This window comes from Podarcis bocagei (genome assembly GCF_964188305.1).
Source record: "Podarcis bocagei genome assembly, chromosome: 9".
NCBI classification, from domain to species: Eukaryota; Metazoa; Chordata; class Lepidosauria; order Squamata; family Lacertidae; genus Podarcis; species Podarcis bocagei.
In genome coordinates this window covers 41,076,725-41,095,895 of record NC_138134.1, presented here as the reverse complement: position 1 = coordinate 41,095,895, position 19,171 = coordinate 41,076,725, and the positions used below count along the sequence as shown (strand labels likewise).

At 39.9% G+C, this 19,171-nt stretch overlaps 1 protein-coding gene across 5 annotated transcripts in view; it reads left to right on the top strand.

The window, feature by feature from the left end:
- The window catches only part of DCLK2 (doublecortin like kinase 2), a 79,199-nt gene that overhangs the window by 8,561 nt on the left and 51,467 nt on the right, over positions 1 to 19,171 (top strand). For all 5 annotated transcript variants that reach the window (XR_014011654.1, XM_081208368.1, XM_081208367.1 and 2 more), the window contains exon 2: positions 11,024 to 11,358. Coding sequence is in view for 4 of the 5 variants with exons in the window: in XM_081208368.1 (XP_081064494.1) it covers positions 11,024 to 11,358 (335 nt within the window). In the remaining variant the exon portion in view is untranslated. The remainder of the gene's footprint in view (positions 1 to 11,023; positions 11,359 to 19,171) is intronic.

Here is a 19,171-nt window from a genome sequence, read left to right as displayed (position 1 = left end):
CTTACTATTAGACTGACAGATTTGGCATATTGTCGCTCACAACTTGTGCACATCATTAATTCGTATTCAGATATAATGTGTGCTGTTTTGTTGGTCACAAACAGCTTTCAGTCTTGTTAAAATGACTGGACACTAGTTTAAATTGTCATGAATCTGTCTTCTAACTGGTGAAAAGACATGATAACCTCCTTAAAAAGAAACCAGCAGTTGAATTGCCTCTGAAGTAACAAATAAGTTAGTAACAGTTTGACTATTATATTCTTTAAATGTGGGAGCTTAGTTGTAAATTTCATGTAGGGGATTATCTTGGGGTGATCAAGAAAAAAATACATACGAGCAAAATTAGTGCTAATACATTATGTTAAGCCACTAGTTAGTATTTTCTAGGAACATTCTCTTGCACCCTGCAAACTCAGAAAGCATGAGATCTTAAAAACATTTGTATCCTGTAGGAAAACTAAATTTCAGTATATGTCTTGATACATAATTCGTAGTCTAAGGAAGGAAATCTTTTGACTGTCCTTAAAGCTTCACTGCTCAGACAGGTGTATCTCTTGGGGTACTGAAAATAGAAAGGGAACTCTGAGAGCTGTGAAAGCAGAACTGCTGCAGTCAACACTGCAACAGTCTCAGAAATCAATAAAAACTGTTATTGTAGCTTTCAACAGGAAACACTAGATTTTTTGGGGGGGGAGCTGTTTCTAACGAGTTCTACAGTGTAGCTAATGGCAGTGCAAGGGCTTGTATCTTGTAGCATCTGATAAAGTGGGAAAAGCTCATGCCATCATTACATATTTTGAGATGCCAGGCAACAACATTTCCCATCAGGCTTTTAATTTTTTTGCAGCCTCCTTGAAGGAAGGCTTTAATCCCACCTTCTATGAACGTGATTGCTTTCAATATTATTTTTGTTTTGTTTTGTTTTATGGTGTTTTATGTTGCTTTGCTGTTGTAAGCCACTTTGAGCTCCTTTTGTAAGAAAAGCAACTAATAAATTTAATAAACAAATAATGTATCAGTCCTTAAAATGCTACAGGAGTCTCTTGCTTCTGTTTTAAGGATGATTCTAACCCTGATAACTAAGTAGTGTATTGACTCATACTGATTGACCCATAGGTCTAATCCAGTATACTTTTCTTATGTTCTTGTTAGAAACAGTCTACTTATAGAGAGAAAAAGAAGCATGTTAGTACTTCTGTTGGTTGACTAGGGAAAAATATAATCATGTTAATATGGCAAAGCAAAACATCTTTACATTTCTGCAGCAAGTGAGTGGCATTGAGGACTACAGTGATGCTACGGTCTATGCATAATATGCATATTATTAATTGTTGTTGCTGCTGTTGCTGTTGTTGTTGTTAAAGCCTTCTGCTTAGGGTAGCTTGGCCATTTAATAAATCTTAAAGAATCTCAAGAGAGAAAACAAAGAGATGAGCAGACAAGGTGTTTAAGGAGAAATGTGTGTTCCTGTTCCTTAAATCTTGTAAATTATAGGAGTTTGATTGTTAAGCGATTGAAGTGGCTTCTTTAAGCAGAAGGAATTCATTGTGTAAGCACAGCCTGAAGCTTTACAGATGACAATGAGATGATGAAAGTGGGATGATATATGTTTCAAAAAAAAATTTTTTTTACTTTAGATGGTGTTTCCAGAAGTATTGTGTATGTTTCTCTAGACTACTTAACATCCTCATGTGCTGGCATATTATGATGAGGCACCGTGTTACTAAAGATGGAAACCAGCAAGAATAACTAGTTGACATTCTGCTCAATTTAAAACAGGTCTGAATAGAGTCATGTCTTGCTAATGTTGAGGGTCAGTCATTTGTATGTGTATGATTTATATTGGGAGTGAAATGCAAGGTTTGTTTCAAATTGGTTGTGTTACTAGAACATTAGCATACCTCCATTGGCAACTTTCGCTCTTTGTCGTAAGATGCTCCTAATGTTTAATTCAGTGGCAGATGGCATCAACAATATTTTTGACAAGAAACTCCCTAGTGTTAGTGACATTAATTTTTGCCTGACGAGTCATATGCAGTATTGCTGAGACACTTGTTTCTGTTTCTCCCTCATTTTCAGAAACCACAGTATTTTTGTACCTTATCTAATCCATGCTCTTTATAGGATGCAATATTGTATGGATGAATAAAAGCCAGCAATGTTCCTGAATATATATTTTTTTACAATTTCTTTACGGTGGAACTCTGGAATATCTCATGTCACTGAATACAATCCTCTTGGTGCAGGAAAGGGAGTCCATATGTAAATATTCTAATCATAGGGGCAGGTGGTAGGAACAAAGATTGTATAACATCTCAAAATTGATTTATTTGTCTGTAGCTATATCTCTGCATAAAAAGACGTAAGTCAAAAACTGCCAGCATCATCCTACATCTTTAGCTGATATATATGCATTGTAAATATCAAACTGTCAACATCTTCATATTTCTGCCAAAATGCTTCAACAGAGTGGCAGGCACTCCTTCGGGATAGTCTGGCTCGTTTCAGATGGTTACTAACAGTGTATTATTAGTACACTACTTCTGTAGTACTCAAACAGTGCTACCTTGGTTTAAGAACAGCTTAGTTTATGAACAACTTGGATTAATAACGCTGTAAACCCAGAAGTAGGTGTTTTGGTTTGTGAACTTTGCCTTGGAAGCAGAACATGTTCAGCTGCCTGTTGAATGTGTTCCATTTGTAAATTGAGCCCCCCACTTTTATGGGAAAGAACACTTTGGTTTAAGAATGAACTTTTGGAACGGATTAAGTTCGTAAACCAAGGTACCACTGTACTTGGTTTTGTCTTGAGCCTTAGTACATATTTGAGTCCGTATAATACCCATAGTTGACACTTGAGTGTCAAATTTGTGCACTTTACTTATTTAGAGGGGATACATTTGAATATTATTTGTTTACTTTCTACAAGCATATTGCTACATGTGGCAATTTGGGATATTGTTCACAATAATGATGTAAGTGGATAACGGCTTGCCTAATCTAAAACCTGACTTTTGCAAACACTCATATGCAAAAACTTACTAGTTCTCCAGCAAATTGTAAATGTATCTGAGTGGTAGATAGAAAAAAATCACTTCATGAGAGATTTTGGAAATGGGAACCATAAAAAAACTAAGAATATCTAAATAGGTTTGGACGGAGGACCTTTCATCTCCTATTTGAAGATACACTTGTTTATTTGAAATGTATGGCTAAATCATCTGCCATGCTTAAATTTGCCTTGCAAACCTATAACACATTTCTTAGCATCACTGAACCCAGTGTAACCAATGCATAAAAATATTTCATTAGCAAAAGCATAAATGTTGAGTATAGCCCAAGAGAGAAATTATTTCTGCAAATTGATGCTAGCTTTCTGAGGGGAATTAATAAGTGCAGCATCAGGGTTTTTTGTTTTTGTTTTTTGTTCTGAAAGTGAAGAACCTTTGAGATTAAAATCATATGTTTAAAAACCACTGGAATGTTTATGCAGACTACAGCATCTACTGTGTAATAAACTATATAATCAAATTCATTGTTTTTATGTGCACAAGATATATAAAATATGGTCAGGAATAAGCAGGTTTCCCTTGGAGCATAACATAATATTTGTGTTCTATAATATGGGGGCGGGGAGAGGAACCAAATGCTGGCAATTTCCCTTTACATATAAACTAACACAGTCACCTGTTTTGGAGGTGATAAAATTGTCGGTGCAATCCTCAGCGCATAGCTACTCAAAAGTAAGTCCCAGGGAACTGGGTATAGGATTGCAGCTTCAGATAGTTATGTCTTTTCATAGTTTACACTTATGTCTGAAATATCAGCCTGGCCTTTTTTCCAAGGTGAAAAGGGCTGCAACCCTGCTTTATGTGATTATCGTAATTTGCACTTCTCTTAACCTGTCCCATGAGGATTTGACTTGCTAGCTTATCCAAGCAAGTCAGTTGTTTACAATGTTTCAGAGTTGAAATACTACTAGGAGAGCCTTGCAAATCGAAGACTCTTAATGCATGTAACTGAAACAAATGTGATGATATATACAACTGCATAAACCTTATTAAAGTTTTTTCTTCCCATTTTTATCTTATTATTCAGCTTAGTTGCAAATGTTTAAGGTCTCGCAAGTGCGTATTCCAAGGTGCTTTCATATAAATAACAGCTAAGTACCATTTGGAAATAAATATAATTAACTGAGTACTCGCTACAATCCATTTAAACTTAAATGATTGGATTTTTGTAAACTTAGCCCTATAAGCATTAATGGAACCAGTCTGTCTTAAATCCAAGCACTCTGGCTTATAAAATGATGGACAATCATTTCAGCACTCCTTATTAATTATCACTTTACTTTCTCTACAGGGCCTAGAATGTGTAAAATTCTGTCCAAGAGTGCTTTGGCGTGCATGGCGTCAAGTAGATTTATGCATCTGAACTATTATTACTGAAAAATCACTACATTTTAAAAATTGGGCAACTTTATTGTCACCCATGCATATTAATCCATTTTAATTAATCTTACCCACAGGTACAAAGGATATGTTTGGGGGACTATGCTCAAACCATATAGGATTGCACTGTTCTTAGAAATAAGTTTAACTGAGTTCAATGGTGCTTAACCCCACATATGTAGGAATAGGGTTGTGACCTAGATTTTTTGTTACCACTAGTGCTGACTTTCCTTCATAACTCCTTTACATTGTTCAACTATCACTGTAGCTTCGGTAACAGTTGTCTATTATTTGATTGCTAGACTTACAGGGACAGACTTTGGTCTATCAAATTTCAACGGTGCTCTGCATGCAGCCAAAATTCATTTCCTCTCTGCCGCTCACCTTCCATTCTGCTCAGTTCACTCCGCAGTGCTCTATAGGGTTGGCTCCTAGTGCAGTGCTGGAGGATGAAGGTGGGGGCAGTTCGCCCTGGGTACCATCCGGGGAGGTGACATCGCCCCCGCGCCTGGAACACTCAGTGCTCATCGCGCACCCCCAACACATGCCACGCCCCCTGCGGGTGGCACACCATGCCCCAGGATGCGCACCACGCTCCCTGGGACGCTTGTCAGCCACGCCCCTGGATGTACGCCACTCCCGGTGCTGGAGCAGGTATCTTCGCCACTAAGTGCAACCGGTCAGACTGCCCTAAATCCACCTCTGAGACCTATATCAGTTAATGTAGTGTCAGGTCTGTGGTAGGGTTGTTGATGTGCATATTGGTTGGACATTGACAGAGGATATTAACTGTTAATCCTTTTAGATACCTTAGTAATCTTTCATACTGTTGAACATAAAGTATTGCTGAAATGTCAATATGCTTGGCAGATATTTGCCTGACATCTGCTGAGTTGTTCAACATAGTTGGCATACAGTTTTCAGAATGTGTAAAATAGTTATTGCTTAGATTTCCGATACACTTCTCTTGGGACATTGCCTGCTAAGTGTGTAAGATGGACTGCTGGGTGCAATCTGGAGTCAGGTGATTGTCCTATTGATACCCAAGTTTGCTTTTTCTTCTGATTCGGGATGGAAAGATCTGTCAATTTTGGTTTTCTCAGTTTCACAGGTGCAGAATCCTAAACTCAATCATCCACATTTTGCAGCTATTTGTGGGTTTTTTATTTTAAAAAAGATTTTTGTATGATATTTTCACTAATAAATTAATTTTTCTGCACATGTTCACCCTAATATATGTAGTTTTGCAAAACATGCTCACTTGCCGAACTGCATCACCAAATTTAGATATGTGCAAATTTTGAAGGGTGGCTCTGTTTCAGTTCATACATTGTTTTAGAATGTGCACATTTGATAAGAGTCTGCTCTAAATGCATACCAAATTGAAATTCTCATTCATCCCTGCTTCTGACAATGTAGTGGCATTTCTGTTCTTATGTTTGGATATGTTTGGGGACTGCTAATGACAGAGCTGTTTGAAATGGAAATACACAGGAAATACAGTGATTATGGATATCATGGGCCAAAGAGTCTTCCAAGTCACCTTGACTGCTTTTCCCTCTTGGGATCATTCTGGTGTGTTTCTAAACTTTCATTATGTCTCCAGACTCACTAGCAGGGCTTCTCTCTCATTTACACCTTACACTTTACTTTCAGTTTGGTAGCATTTATAAGCAGGAGTTTGTGGCCGATGCAAAATACTTGCTATTTTATTATATTATTATTATTATTATTTTATTTTGGTAATGTCAAACATAATGAGTTGAATCCAGACATCATCATCATTTTGAGTAGACCTATAAATCATTGGGATTTAAGTATGAGTAATTTAAGTTGCATTGATTTTCAGTGGTTTTCGCTTTAAGCATAGCTAACTCTGGATCCAATCCATAGAGGTCTGAGCAAAACTTTGTATGTCAAAGAAATGTTTTTGAATAAAAGAAAAGCAAATCAAGAAAAAGGAGCAATGATTTAAACAAAAACATTAAAAAGATTGCATAAGGAAAATTTAAATTCAGGCACACACAAACATAAGAGAATACTCTCTAGCACATTCCTGTACAAATTTATTTAGAAGTAAGCCTCACCAAATTCAATGGGACTTGTTCCCAAGTAAGTATAGGATTGTATCTTTACAATTGTTTACATTATTCTATGGTAACAAAAATATGCAGTGGTACCTCGGGTTACATACGCTTCAGGTTACATATGCTTCAGGTTACAGACTCCGCTAACCCAGAAATAATACCTTGGGTTAAGAACTTTGCTTCGGGATGAGAACAGAAATCGCGCAGCAGCAGCGCCGCGGCAGCAGCGGGAGGCCCCATTAGCTAAAGTGGTGCTTCAGGTTAAGAACAGTTTCAGGTTAAGAACGTACCTCCAGAACGAATTAAGTACTTAACCCAAGGTACCACTGTATGTCTGTATTTTGGGATGCAAAGCTTGTTGGCAAGATGTGCGTGAAACCTGACAGTCCATGTGATGATAATATACATGACAACATCAAATAAAATGGAACCACCCCTTTATATGTGGAAACGTCTCTTTGAAACATTTTTTGTGGGTATGGATAATATCTGCAGAATATTTTGAAGCAGTGATTTCACAAGGAGCTAAATTGGTGGCTTATATACCGGTACTTGGGAGGCCGAGTATGTGAAGCGACTATTTGAGAACATACAGGTTTAGCTGTTGATGTCATAGATATTGACAAAAGCGGAAAAGCTGGAAGGCAAGGCAGCTAAAAGAGGCAATGCATTTATGTATGTAAATAGGAATGAAGTACTACTATGAGAACTAAAAGACAGCTGACAATGCTTACTACCAAAAAGGTTAAAAATGAATATATAGTGTAAGCATATTTACAATGGAATTGGAAGAACTTTTGACCTTGAATTGGGATAGCTTTATGAGTGACATTGAGCTAGTAGACTTGAAGCACTTCTTGACTAGTTGTTTGCACAGAAGCCCTGTGCAACCTTTTTCACCAGATGCAGAAGTAAATAGTTCTTATGGATGTGTACTTGGCAGCTGTCATTCATATTTCTGTAGCACCTGGGCTTAGCTACTGAATGTGTTGTGTGTGGAACTACCCTTCCATGACTGCTAAAAGATGCAGAATGCAGCACTGTATTCTTGTGGAGGATTAAAAAGCTGAAATTTCCAAAGGTTTGCATTTCCCTGCTACATTACGGTACTTTAAGTGTAAGCTAAGGGCTAGTTTTAAGCTTTGGAAACACTGTGCAGCTCTAATGTGTTCATACCTTGTAGACATTGTCTTTTCACAACTCCCATCATGACTATTTGACTCAAGACCAACTTGGAACTTAATCACACTCAAGCTAACATGGTAAATGTGAGGATAATGTTCTCAAAATGATCTTTGGAGTCTGTGTATTTTGCATTTTATAATGGGTACTGCAAATGATGGTTTCTGCAGGCCCTGCTTCTCTATAACTTCTAAATCTTAAGAGAACTTTTCAGTCTGTTTTTAAACTTGCTGCACATCATGAACCTTAGGGAGTGTAAGAGATACAGACTGAAATAAATAAATCATGTGATGCAATCAGAGGAGGAGGTTCCTATCTATATCTGATCTGTGTTTTCATATGCTACCCTTTTATAAGTTTCAAAACAGTGTGGGAAAGTGACTCTTAAAAACTTAAATGGCTCAACATAATCCTTTTATCTTCTTTCGCAAGTACTTTTCCATGTACTTCCATTGCATAGAAAGAAATAACTTTATTAAAACAGGTCAGAGAGATAGGTATCTCTCAAATCTTCCACCAAAGGCGCATCTCAAGCCGATACAAGTGTTGAGCTCAGAGTAGTTATGGGCCTTGCAGCTACACCAGGCAAGAAGCAGGTAGAAAAGAATGAAATCTCTAGAATGGAAAGCAAATCTGTAACAGGAAGAGAGTCAGATTGTTGGTCCATCTAACTCAGTTTTCTACACAGGCAGTAGCTCTCCTGGATTTCAGGAAGGAAACTCTACCAATCCAACATGGAGTTGATGGATATTGAACCTGGGACATTCTGCATGCCAAGCAGACAAGGTGCTGGAGACAATGCACCTGACTGTGTGCCCCCTCAACCCCTGTCCCTCCTGGCTTATCAAACAGAGAGGGTATGGTTGTGTCCAGAATGTGGTTAATGCCATAGTACATGAGGGGGTGGTCTGTACTGCATTGAAAGAGGCAGTGGTGTGACCACTCCTAGAGAAACTGGCTTTGGACCCTTTGAATTAGAACAGCATTTGGCCAGTTGCCAATACCCCTTTCTTGGGGAAGGTGATGGAGAGGGCCATGGTGGGACAGTTGTAGATGTTTCTGGAAGACACAGATTATTTAGATCCATCCCATTCTGGGTTCAGGCCCTGGCCATGGAACTAAGTCTGTCTTGATCACCCTGATGGATGACCTCTGCAGAGAGCGGGACCAGGGAAGTGCTTCTGCTTCTTGATTTCTCATTGGCATTTGATACCGTCAACCATGGTATCCTCCTGGACCAGCTTTCAGGAATGGGAATTGGGGGCATTGCATAACAGTGGTTCCAATCCTGCCTTCAGAACCGAATCCAGAAAGTAGCATTGGAAGACTGTCTTTCTATGTTATGAGGTGCCGCAGGTGACTGTCTTATTGCCAGTGCTATTTAATACCTACAGGAAGCCATTGGGAGTTATCATTAGGAGCTTTGGGGTGAGGTGCCATCAGTATGTTGATGGCACTCAGCTCTATTTCTCCATAACTTCTAGATCAGGAGAGGCCGTGCAGTCCCTGGGCTATTGCCTGGACACAATGGATAAGGAAAAAACAACATGAGCTTGAATCCTGGCAAGGGGGAGGAGGCACTATGGGGGAGTAGTTCCCAGGTTCAAGACATTGGTAAGTTGCCTACCCTGGGTGGGGTTTCACTCCCCCTGAAGAAGCAGCTTTGCAGCTTGGAAGTGCTTTTGGATCCAGCTCTGGCACTGGAGGCTCAGATACCTTCAGTGGCTAGAAGTACCTTTTAACCAAATGCAACAGGTTCAACAGCTACAGCCATTCCTGGACTGGAAAGTCCTTGCTATAGTAGTTCATGCATTGGTTACTTCAAGACTTGATTACTGCAATGTGTTCTGTGTGTGGCTTCCCTCGCACTTGATCTGGAAGAGTGCAGAGTGCTGCAGCATGAACCCTATAGGAGTGAGACCTTGTCAGCATATAATACCTGTGTTCAGAGATCTGAACTGGTTGCCAGCTTTCCACCAGGCCAAGTTCAAGGTGTTACTACTAGCATATAGAAATAAACAAACAAACAAACAAACCAAGATGCTCCACCAGTGAACTTGAATTCCTTTCCAGTTTTGTGTTTGTGTGGATTGATTTGTTAAGTACAGTGGTACCTCGGGTTACATATGTTTCAGGTTACATACGCTTCAGGTTACAGACTCCGCTAACCCAGAAATAGTGCTTCAGGTTAAGAACTTTGCTTCAGGATGAGAACAGAAATCATGCTCAGGCGGCATGGCAGCAGCAGGAGGCCCCATTAGCTAAAGTGGTGCTTCAGGTTAAGAACAGTTTCAGGTTAAGTACAGACCTCCGGAACGAATTAAGTACTTAACCCCAGGTACCACTGTATCTGCATGCTACCTCTCTCTTAGCTGTTCCATTTCAAGAAACTACACTAATAGTACTACCGTCTATATTTTCCCAATTATTGACAATAAGCTGATATTCCTGTAATTTCCCGGATCATCTGTCGAGCTACAGGGGCTCCAGCTGGAAACCTCTGGGTAGTTTGAGGTTGACCCTTGTCATGAGCCACTGAACTGCATGTAGCAATATCTACTTAGGGTGATGATTTGTTTTCCTGGGCAGGAAGGATTATAAGGAGGACTTTCTGTTCCAGGTAGTTACGGCCAAGCACTACTACTCAGTGACATAGGATCTGCCTTGCATACAAAGGATGCTAGGTATACAATCCCTGGTGTCTTCAAAGAAATGCCTGAAACCCTGGAGAACCGCTGCCATTTAAAGTAGACAATATTGACCTCAGTGTCTGAGTATAAGGCAGCTTCCTATGTTCTGTTCCTAATTCTTTGTATGCAGTTTTACCTAGCACTTGCATTTTTCAAACCTCTCAAGGGTGATAGGAAATTTGAGAACCCCTGATCTAAGGGGTCTGAATATGTTCTGTGGCTATAATGCACAGGGCTGCTCCAATCCAAGCATGATTATGAAGTAAGGTTTCGTATATGGAGGGATGGAATGCAATTTGCAAATATTAAAATAATAAGGTGCAATTTGTAAAGAATGAAATAAGAGCTTAATTTTCAGCTTCATCTTTGTTAAAAAAAAAACTTTAATAGATGAATTATTATCTAGTATCTGATGCCTGAAAGATATCTAGTTGAAATCAAGTTGATGGTGTGGTGTTTTCTTTTTAACTTTTGTGCAATGATAGGTTTAAATCAAAATCATTCTCAAACCAATGAGGTAGATGGGATATATCAGGTGAATACAAAGGAGATTAAATAAATGGAATGAAAGAAATAATAATGTTTGCTTTTTGTCTCCCATCTTCTACACCAGGTGAAAGCTATGTCTGTGCATCCAATGAGCCATTTCGGAAAGTTGATTACACTAAGAACGTTAATCCTAATTGGTCTGTCAACATAAAATCTGTGTCATCTCGATCCCTCACATCTTTGACATCTGCAAGAAGTGAACTGAAGGAGAGCAAAGACTTCATTAAACCCAAGCTGGTAACCGTTATACGGAGTGGAGTGAAGCCACGGAAAGCTGTGAGGATTTTGCTGAATAAAAAGACTGCTCATTCCTTTGACCAGGTGTTGACTGATATAACAGAAGCTATTAAGTTAGATTCTGGAGTTGTCAAGAGAATTTGCACACTGGATGGAAAACAGGTAAGTTGAATTTACAAGACTGCAATCTTAAATTTACTTGAAATATTCAAGTGACCCAGAGTGACCTTTTGCCTGTGTTGAGCTGTACTTGTCAAGTTAATCTCATCAAACATCTTCCCCTTACTCCATTGGACAATATAACACAATTCCTGCCTTCTTGAAATTGAAATAGCCTTTTTCTTTTACTGCGGCAATGCCTAGATGAAAGTTCATTTACTTGTATTGTCCTCCTGCAGTTTAACATGATGAAAGCTCACTATAGAGTTTGGCAGACAAGGCACTTTGCTTCCAATTACCAACTGACTGAACTTATTTTCTAATGAGGTAAATTGCTCATGCCTCCAAATCTGCTTGGGCAGCACTTTTTTAATATATCATTGTAATGTTGGAAGAGACTGAAAGGAGTTTGTTAGAAGCTCAATTCTAAATGGCGAATCGTGTTCCACTTTCTCTTTTTGAAATGCACAGTTCAGCATGTTATAAAAATATATATTGCAATATGTCCTCCTTGACATCATAAGAAATAGATGAATTAAAAAACAAACAAACATAGGGTTTGATTTTTGAATTTAATAAGACCTTGAACACCTACACATACATGAGACTTTTAAACACGGTAAGCACTTAAAACAAGAGAGATTTCCTCCCAAATGTTAAAGTATGCATTCTGGTAAAAGAATGTGATTTATGCTGAATCACTTAGTATGCTTGGAGCCACAGATCAACATATATACTATTCTATGAGAAGGTATAGCCTTCTTTCTCTCCGCAGACCCAACTGACAAAACTGCAGCCCATGCTATATAAGTAAACTGCTTCGCAAGCTACCTTAGGAGAATATAAATAGCAGATTATGGAATAATCTTTGTCAACCAGAATGGGTCCAAGCATCATGTGCCTGTGGAAGCATAGTGCTTCTCCTTTGTTCAGCTACTGACTGAATCTTATTCAAACAGGAAAATATTGAGTCTATGTGGCACTTATGTACTTGAATTCATTTCAGATCTTTGCCTTGCCATTCCCTAAAGACTCAGGTGTACATATTTTTTAAAAAATACATATTTAAAATATATTGCACTCTTCAAGGGTATACCATCTATTGACGTTCAGTAATACTCAGCATGTATCTGGGACTCCTGTATTACTTAATTTCCCTTATGTGAGAAAAGGTCATATAATCACCAGGAGTGTTATCTGTGGTGCACTGAATTCACAGTTCCATGGACACCCACAGTGTCAATTACCCAAGGTAGTAGTCAAATATTACTGAAACATAATGGATTTGGGATAACATTGTTGATAACTGAGCCCCAGAATCTTGATTGTAGAAATAACCTCCAAGCTTTATTCTAGGCTCTTTATGAGGCACAGCTGAAACTGCCAATGTGAGTGGAATAGATTAGGGGGGGGGGATACAAACTTGTTTTTGTTTTTGTTTAAAAAAAAAGCAAAACAAAAACATGTATTTTTGTCCCTTAGGGCAGCTCTAAACAATATGGCTTCAGCTGCAGTTATTGATTTCTCTGTTAGGGAAACATGTGTACTTATTAACAACACAGCATAGTCTGGTAATTTACTGAAGCTGGCGAAGAGATTCCACTAAGTCCCTACTCCAATATGCCAAGGGTTTCACCATGACAAAATCTAAATCCACTACTAATTTTAGTTTGCAGTGCCCAAATGGGGCCAGCAACAAAATGTTCCACAAAGTGTGATATGCTCTTGTTCTTGACTGACTGGCTGGAAACCTTTAGGATATTTCCACTTCGGGATAATTCTGTCCCCTCTTCCATATAGTTTTCCATTTTACACAGTTTAGTTTTGCATTCGCTTTTGCATTCGCTTTACTTGAAGCAGGGATCCTGGTTTTAAATTAAATCAGCTCAGTTTGTTAATAAACAGTAGATAATGTATTTGTGCATCTAAATCTGAACCTTCACATTTTATCAGAAATATATTAGCTTGGCAACAGATCCTGATTGTGTGAAAGAAAGGTGGAAGGAGACACTTGCTATTTGATAATTCTCTGAGGAAGGATACTAGGCTTCTGTAATGAAACAGTACCTAAAGCTAGTAGAAACATGTTTTCAAAGGTTAATGGAAAACTTTTTTAGAGTGAAAGGCTATATACTTTAGCCACAGATTCTATGGATTGAATTACACTCAAAACCTCATAACCCATTGAGTCAATCACCCATCTCTTACTACCTTTCTGAGAAGTACCCTATCCCACCCTCCCACTATATATAAGGGTCTAGTGACTTCTGTTTCAGTGTATCTGAAGAAGTGTGCATGCACACAAAAGCTTATACCCAGAGCAAACTTAATTGGTCTCTAAGGTGCTACTGGACAATTTTTCAATTGCCCCCCTCATAACTTCTGCTCCACTGCATTTTTTTGTTATGTGTATTTTAGTGATTTGGTTAGATTAGCTAATTCCATTTCAGATAAAGACTGCTGAAGTCTACAGAGAACTAGATTTAAACTAGAAGAGCCAAGTGAAAACTCTTTACAAAACCCCTATGTAGCTTATGGAAGCTTTTCTCTCCTTTGATTCTCTGTGGTATAATGAAAGCCAAACAGGAGAAAACCAGTCAAGGACAAAATTTTACTCTTGCAGGCTGCTGCTTTAAAACAAAAACCAAAAACACCAACCCATAAAACCCCACCAGTTGTGAATTGTGGGGGGAAAGGGAATCGTATCCTTGGGATATTACTGTTTTATTTAGCTTTCAACATTATGCCAGCTGTTTTTTCAGCTTGGAATGTAAGTAATCCCATAGGCTTCCATTTTGTAAATGTCAACACATTTCCCTCTAGAATTTGGAAATTAGATGGCTAGTCAACTAGCAATTCATTCATTAACACGTTTACTGATTTCCAGAGGCAGATCAGTGAATGTAACATTTATATTTTTGCAGTAGGCTAAAATACACTCTTTGTCTTCCATTCATGCAAGCGAAAGGCATTATCAGAGAACCAGGACACATAATGCACATAACACAAACAAGTGTCTCATTTAAAATTATATCATAAATCCAACGTATAACATTTGCATAAACATAGATTATACATCAAAGCTTAAATACATTTCTGGAGTTGTAAAGTACATGAACCAAATACTGCATAGATATTAATATTGCCTATACAACACAAGTGAAGATAACACATCTCTACACAATTCAGAATATGTTAACCATATAATCTGGTTGTGTTCAATGTATCCTAATGCTGACAGACACATTTTGGCTTGTAACAATCTTCTTTGGTGGCATAAGTTCAAAAGAAGCAATGCCCAAATATATTAATGCCTCAGTAGCTGCCTTTAGGCAGAATGAAATGATCTGTATCTTCAAGGCTATAGCAGAGTCCAGTTAAATGCAACCCTAAGCCTAGTTCTCCTAAATAGCACTCAAATGCCAGCATGAATGGATGTGTTTTTAAGTTGCTTTCTAAAACTCTTTATTAGTCTGGGTGATTGCTGTATCTCCAGAGAGAGGAAGTTCCATAACTGAAACGCTGCCAGCAAGAAGATTCCTATCCCACATTCCCTCAAAAAGCCCATCAGCAAGATCACAAGAAGGTATCTTCCATCCCTCTCTTGCAGAACACAGGTCCCAGATTGGGAAAAGGCAGTCCTTCAAGTATTTCAAATTCTTGACCACTTGAATGATAACCCAACTATATGGCAGAGCAACTGAAGCCAAGCAGTAATGATTGTAACAGGAAAGGATGGTATGGAATGAATCACATCCTACTATGTGGGATCATGACACATTTTTCTCTCAGCTGCTACAAGAAAACTGTCTGCTCCACATCCAATCTAGGTTAATATACATTTGTTGAGAACTGGAGGAAGGGAGCTAAATGCAATGTTGTCATCAACTAGCTTGTTTGGCAGTCTAGTTTATATTCTGGCATGCTAGGTGGAAGGTAAATTAGTAAATAAGTTTTGCTTTGATACAGCTTTGTTCTTATTTGCACTACTTTAAAAAGGGTTACTGAATTACCGTATTTTTTGCACCATAAACTCACTTTTTTCCTCCTAGAAAGTAAGGGGAAATGTCTGTGCGTGTTATGGAGGGAATGCCTACAGGTGGCATGCCTACGGATTTTCCTCCTCTAAAAACTACGTGTGTGTGATGGTCGGGTGCGTGTTATAGAGCGAAAAATACGGTAATAGTTGTCTCTTACAGTTTTCTGTTTTTTAATTAAATTACAAATGACTGCTGTTCTCTTACAGGCCTAAGGTTGGTTCCCAGTGCTACATCAATGATACATGTATTATCCTTCATTCCTGAAACAGTACACCTCATTCCATGTTATTCTCCTCTGTGCACAAGATCATATGGTGAAGCTGCAAAATTAGCTTACAGACTCCTTTGTTTGCTTCTCACTGTTAGTACTGTGAACAGAATTTATGGGCATGTGCCCTAATTGATGGGAAAACATTAGGGTTTTTTCTTTTTTAAAAAACACAACTATGTTATGTTTTACATAATTTCAAATATGACTACAAGCAGGTTAGGATAGAACATCATCCCCAAGAGGGTCGTTCAAAGAAGTGGCCCTTGTAATGTCAGGTCTGTTTAAGAGAGATGTGATTCTCTTTGGGTTAGTATCTACGACTGACCTCAAAATTGCACCTGCAGATCACGTGTTAGCTCCACAACTGGAAAAAAGCTGAAGGAGAACAAATAATTAGATTTTTAAAATAAAATGATAGAAAACCAGATAGCTAATGAAAATAATATCAACACCTAGTAGAAAAAATAATTGAGAGAAGTAGGAACAAAGTGAATAATGAAGAAAAATAGTTAGGGAGAATGAGACAGGGTGCATGGGAAGCTGTTTTGCTAGCCTGCACTATTCCTTTTGGACTTGTCTGTCAATTTTAACCAGCTGCATGCCATTCCATTGAAACTTCCAATTTTATCTTCTCTCATTAAAGCGGCTTCTTTGTTATTCTTTTAAGCTGCGTCCTGTTCTTTAGCCCGTATATTATAATATCCTTGCCAATTTGTCAGACCTCCATGGTGTGAGGGTTGCTTTGATGGATGATAATCTGCCTTTGGGCTGCCTCTCATTCTGCCTGGAACTTTTTTTTTTTTTTTTTTACTACAGTTCTATAGCTAACATTCCCTGTACCACCTGCCTCTCTGGTAATTCTGTTCACTCCATTAGATTGAACATGGGGTACAATCAATAAATCTTTCTATTGACCTCATAATTTGCTCTTATTTCCATTACGTTCTTCTGGTTATCTAGATGGCTCTACAGTTATCAGTTGGCATTTTAAATCTCTGGCTTTTATCACCAGTGCATTCATAAAATGAAAGTGATAATGTACGATAGCGTTCTCCAAATGTTTTTGTCTGCAACTTGCACCATCTTGCCATTAGCTGATGGAAGTTCTGGCCCAAAGGCTCTGAAAGGAACTAGATTGGGAATGGCTAGTGTCTTTATATTTGTATGAAAGAATGACTCTCCATATTTCTGTGAATATATAATGCATAGTATATTGTAGCATTATACAGCAGCTGTCTGTTTTTTTAAACATATATGTCATGCATACTGCATACTGCATATGCATGATAAGATACCTGCATTCATGGGCATAGCCAGGACTTTTGTTAGGAGGAGCAGAACTGACATAATTGGTCGGTCAGTTAAGTATTTCTATTATTTTATTTGATCGGGGGGAGGGGCAGCTGCTCCCCTGCCCCCTCCCCCCATGGCTACGCCCATGGCAAATGGTTTGTGTGGGCCTGGGCTTCTAAATACAGTTGAGTTTAGAGACACTCACAACTAATCCTTAGAAGTAACTAAATAGGTTTGATTTGCTGTATATTCTTTAGAGCAGGCATCCCCAAACTTGGCCCTCCAGATGTTTTGGGACTACAACTCCCATAATCCCTAGCTAACAGGACCAGTGGTCAGAGATGATGGGAATTGTAGCCCCAAAACATCTGGAGGGCCAAGTTTGGGGATGCCTGCTTTAGAGAGTATAAGTATGGGAGATGTTCACGAGTTGAGTAAATTTATGCCAAAATGCACAGCTTATCTTTAGCTTATAATAATCAAATGCCAGGTCAATGAGTCATAAGACCACTGCCATCCATGACGTGATCATGGATGGAGGACTTGACCTGGCATGTGTAACAGAGACTTGGTTGGATGAAGCAGATGGGCCTGTCCTTGCCGCTGCTTGTCCACCAGGTTTCTCTTACGCACAGCAACCCAGGTCATGTGGGCGGGGAGGGGGGGTTGCAGTGATTTTTAGGAAGTCACTAGTTTGCAACAGGCGTCCTATTGGGAAGACCCAGTTTTCTGAGTGCATGTTCTGGAAGTTGGGCAATAGGGGCAGTACAGGATTCCTTTTGGTGTACCGACCTCCCCGCTGCACCAAGAATTCCCTGCCCAAGCTGCTTCATGGCGGATGTTCTCCTGGAGACACCTAGCTTGGTCGTCCTAGGGGATTTTAACATCCATGCCGACACGACCTTACAAGGGGCCGCTCGGGACTTCGTGGAAAGCATGGCCTCCATGGGGCTGTCCCTGAATAAGTCTGGCCCAACCCATAGCCGTGGACATGCCTTGTACCTGGTGTTTACCTCTATGGATGTTGGTGATCTGACACTAAGTAAAAGCGAAACGAAAGAAGTGCCATGGTCAGATCACTTCCTGGTGCAACTGGACTTCTCTGCGACCCATCCCCTCTGCAGGGAGGTAGGACCAATTCGGATGGTCCGCCCCCGCCACTTAATGGATCCAAATGGTTTCCAGAGAGTGGTAGGGGATGCTTTATCCCATGTTGATGGCCTTTCAGCCGATTCCCTGGTGGCCCGCTGGAATGTGGAGTTAACCAGGGCTATTGACTGTTTGGCTCCGAAGCGCCCTCTCCGATTGCATGGAGCCCGGACAGCCCCGTGGTTTTCCACGGATCTGAGGGCAATGAAACAATCGTTGAGGCGGCTAGAGCGCCGGTGGCGGATAACTCATTCCGAATCTGACCAGACACAGGTTAGAGCTCAACGTCGAGCCTACCAAGTGGCGATAGCGACGGCGAAGAAGAATTTCTTCACAACCTCTATTGCATCTGCAGAAAACAGCAGCAGGAGACTTTTTCAGGTGGTTCACAATTTAGCGGAACCACCTGCAACATCGGGGCCCAGTACGGGCCCCATGTTCTCCTGCGATGATTTTGCAAAGTTTTTTGCAGATAAAATTGCTCAGATTCGGGAAGAAGTAGACTCCACCGTGGGAGCAGGGCCGTGGCGGGAGAGTGCTAGAGTTCTGTCTAGTCAAGTTGAGTGGGATCAATTCCAATCTGTTACCTCCGAGGATGTGGACAGGCTGCTTGGACGAGTGAAACCAACCACCTGTCTCCTGGATCCTTGCCCATCCTGGCTTATAAAAGCTAGCCGGGAAGGGCTGGGCGATGGGCTTCGTGGGGTGGTGAATGCTTCCCTCCATGAGGGAGCCTTCCCAGACCCGCTGAAAGAGGCGGTTATTAAACCGCTTCTTAAAAAACCATCTTTAGATGCGGCCACGATGGCCAATTATCGCCCAGTCTCAAATCTTCCATTCCTGGGCAAGGTGATTGAGCGAGCGGTTGCCGAACAACTCCAGGCACGCCTGGAAGAAGCGGACCATTTGGATCCCTTCCAGTCGGGATTCAGGCCTCATCATGGGACTGAAACTGCCTTGGTCGCACTGGTTGATGATCTCCGGCGGGCTAGGGACAAAGGTGAGAGCTGTTTCCTAGTTCTGCTGGATCTCTCAGCGGCGTTTGATACCATCAACCATAGCA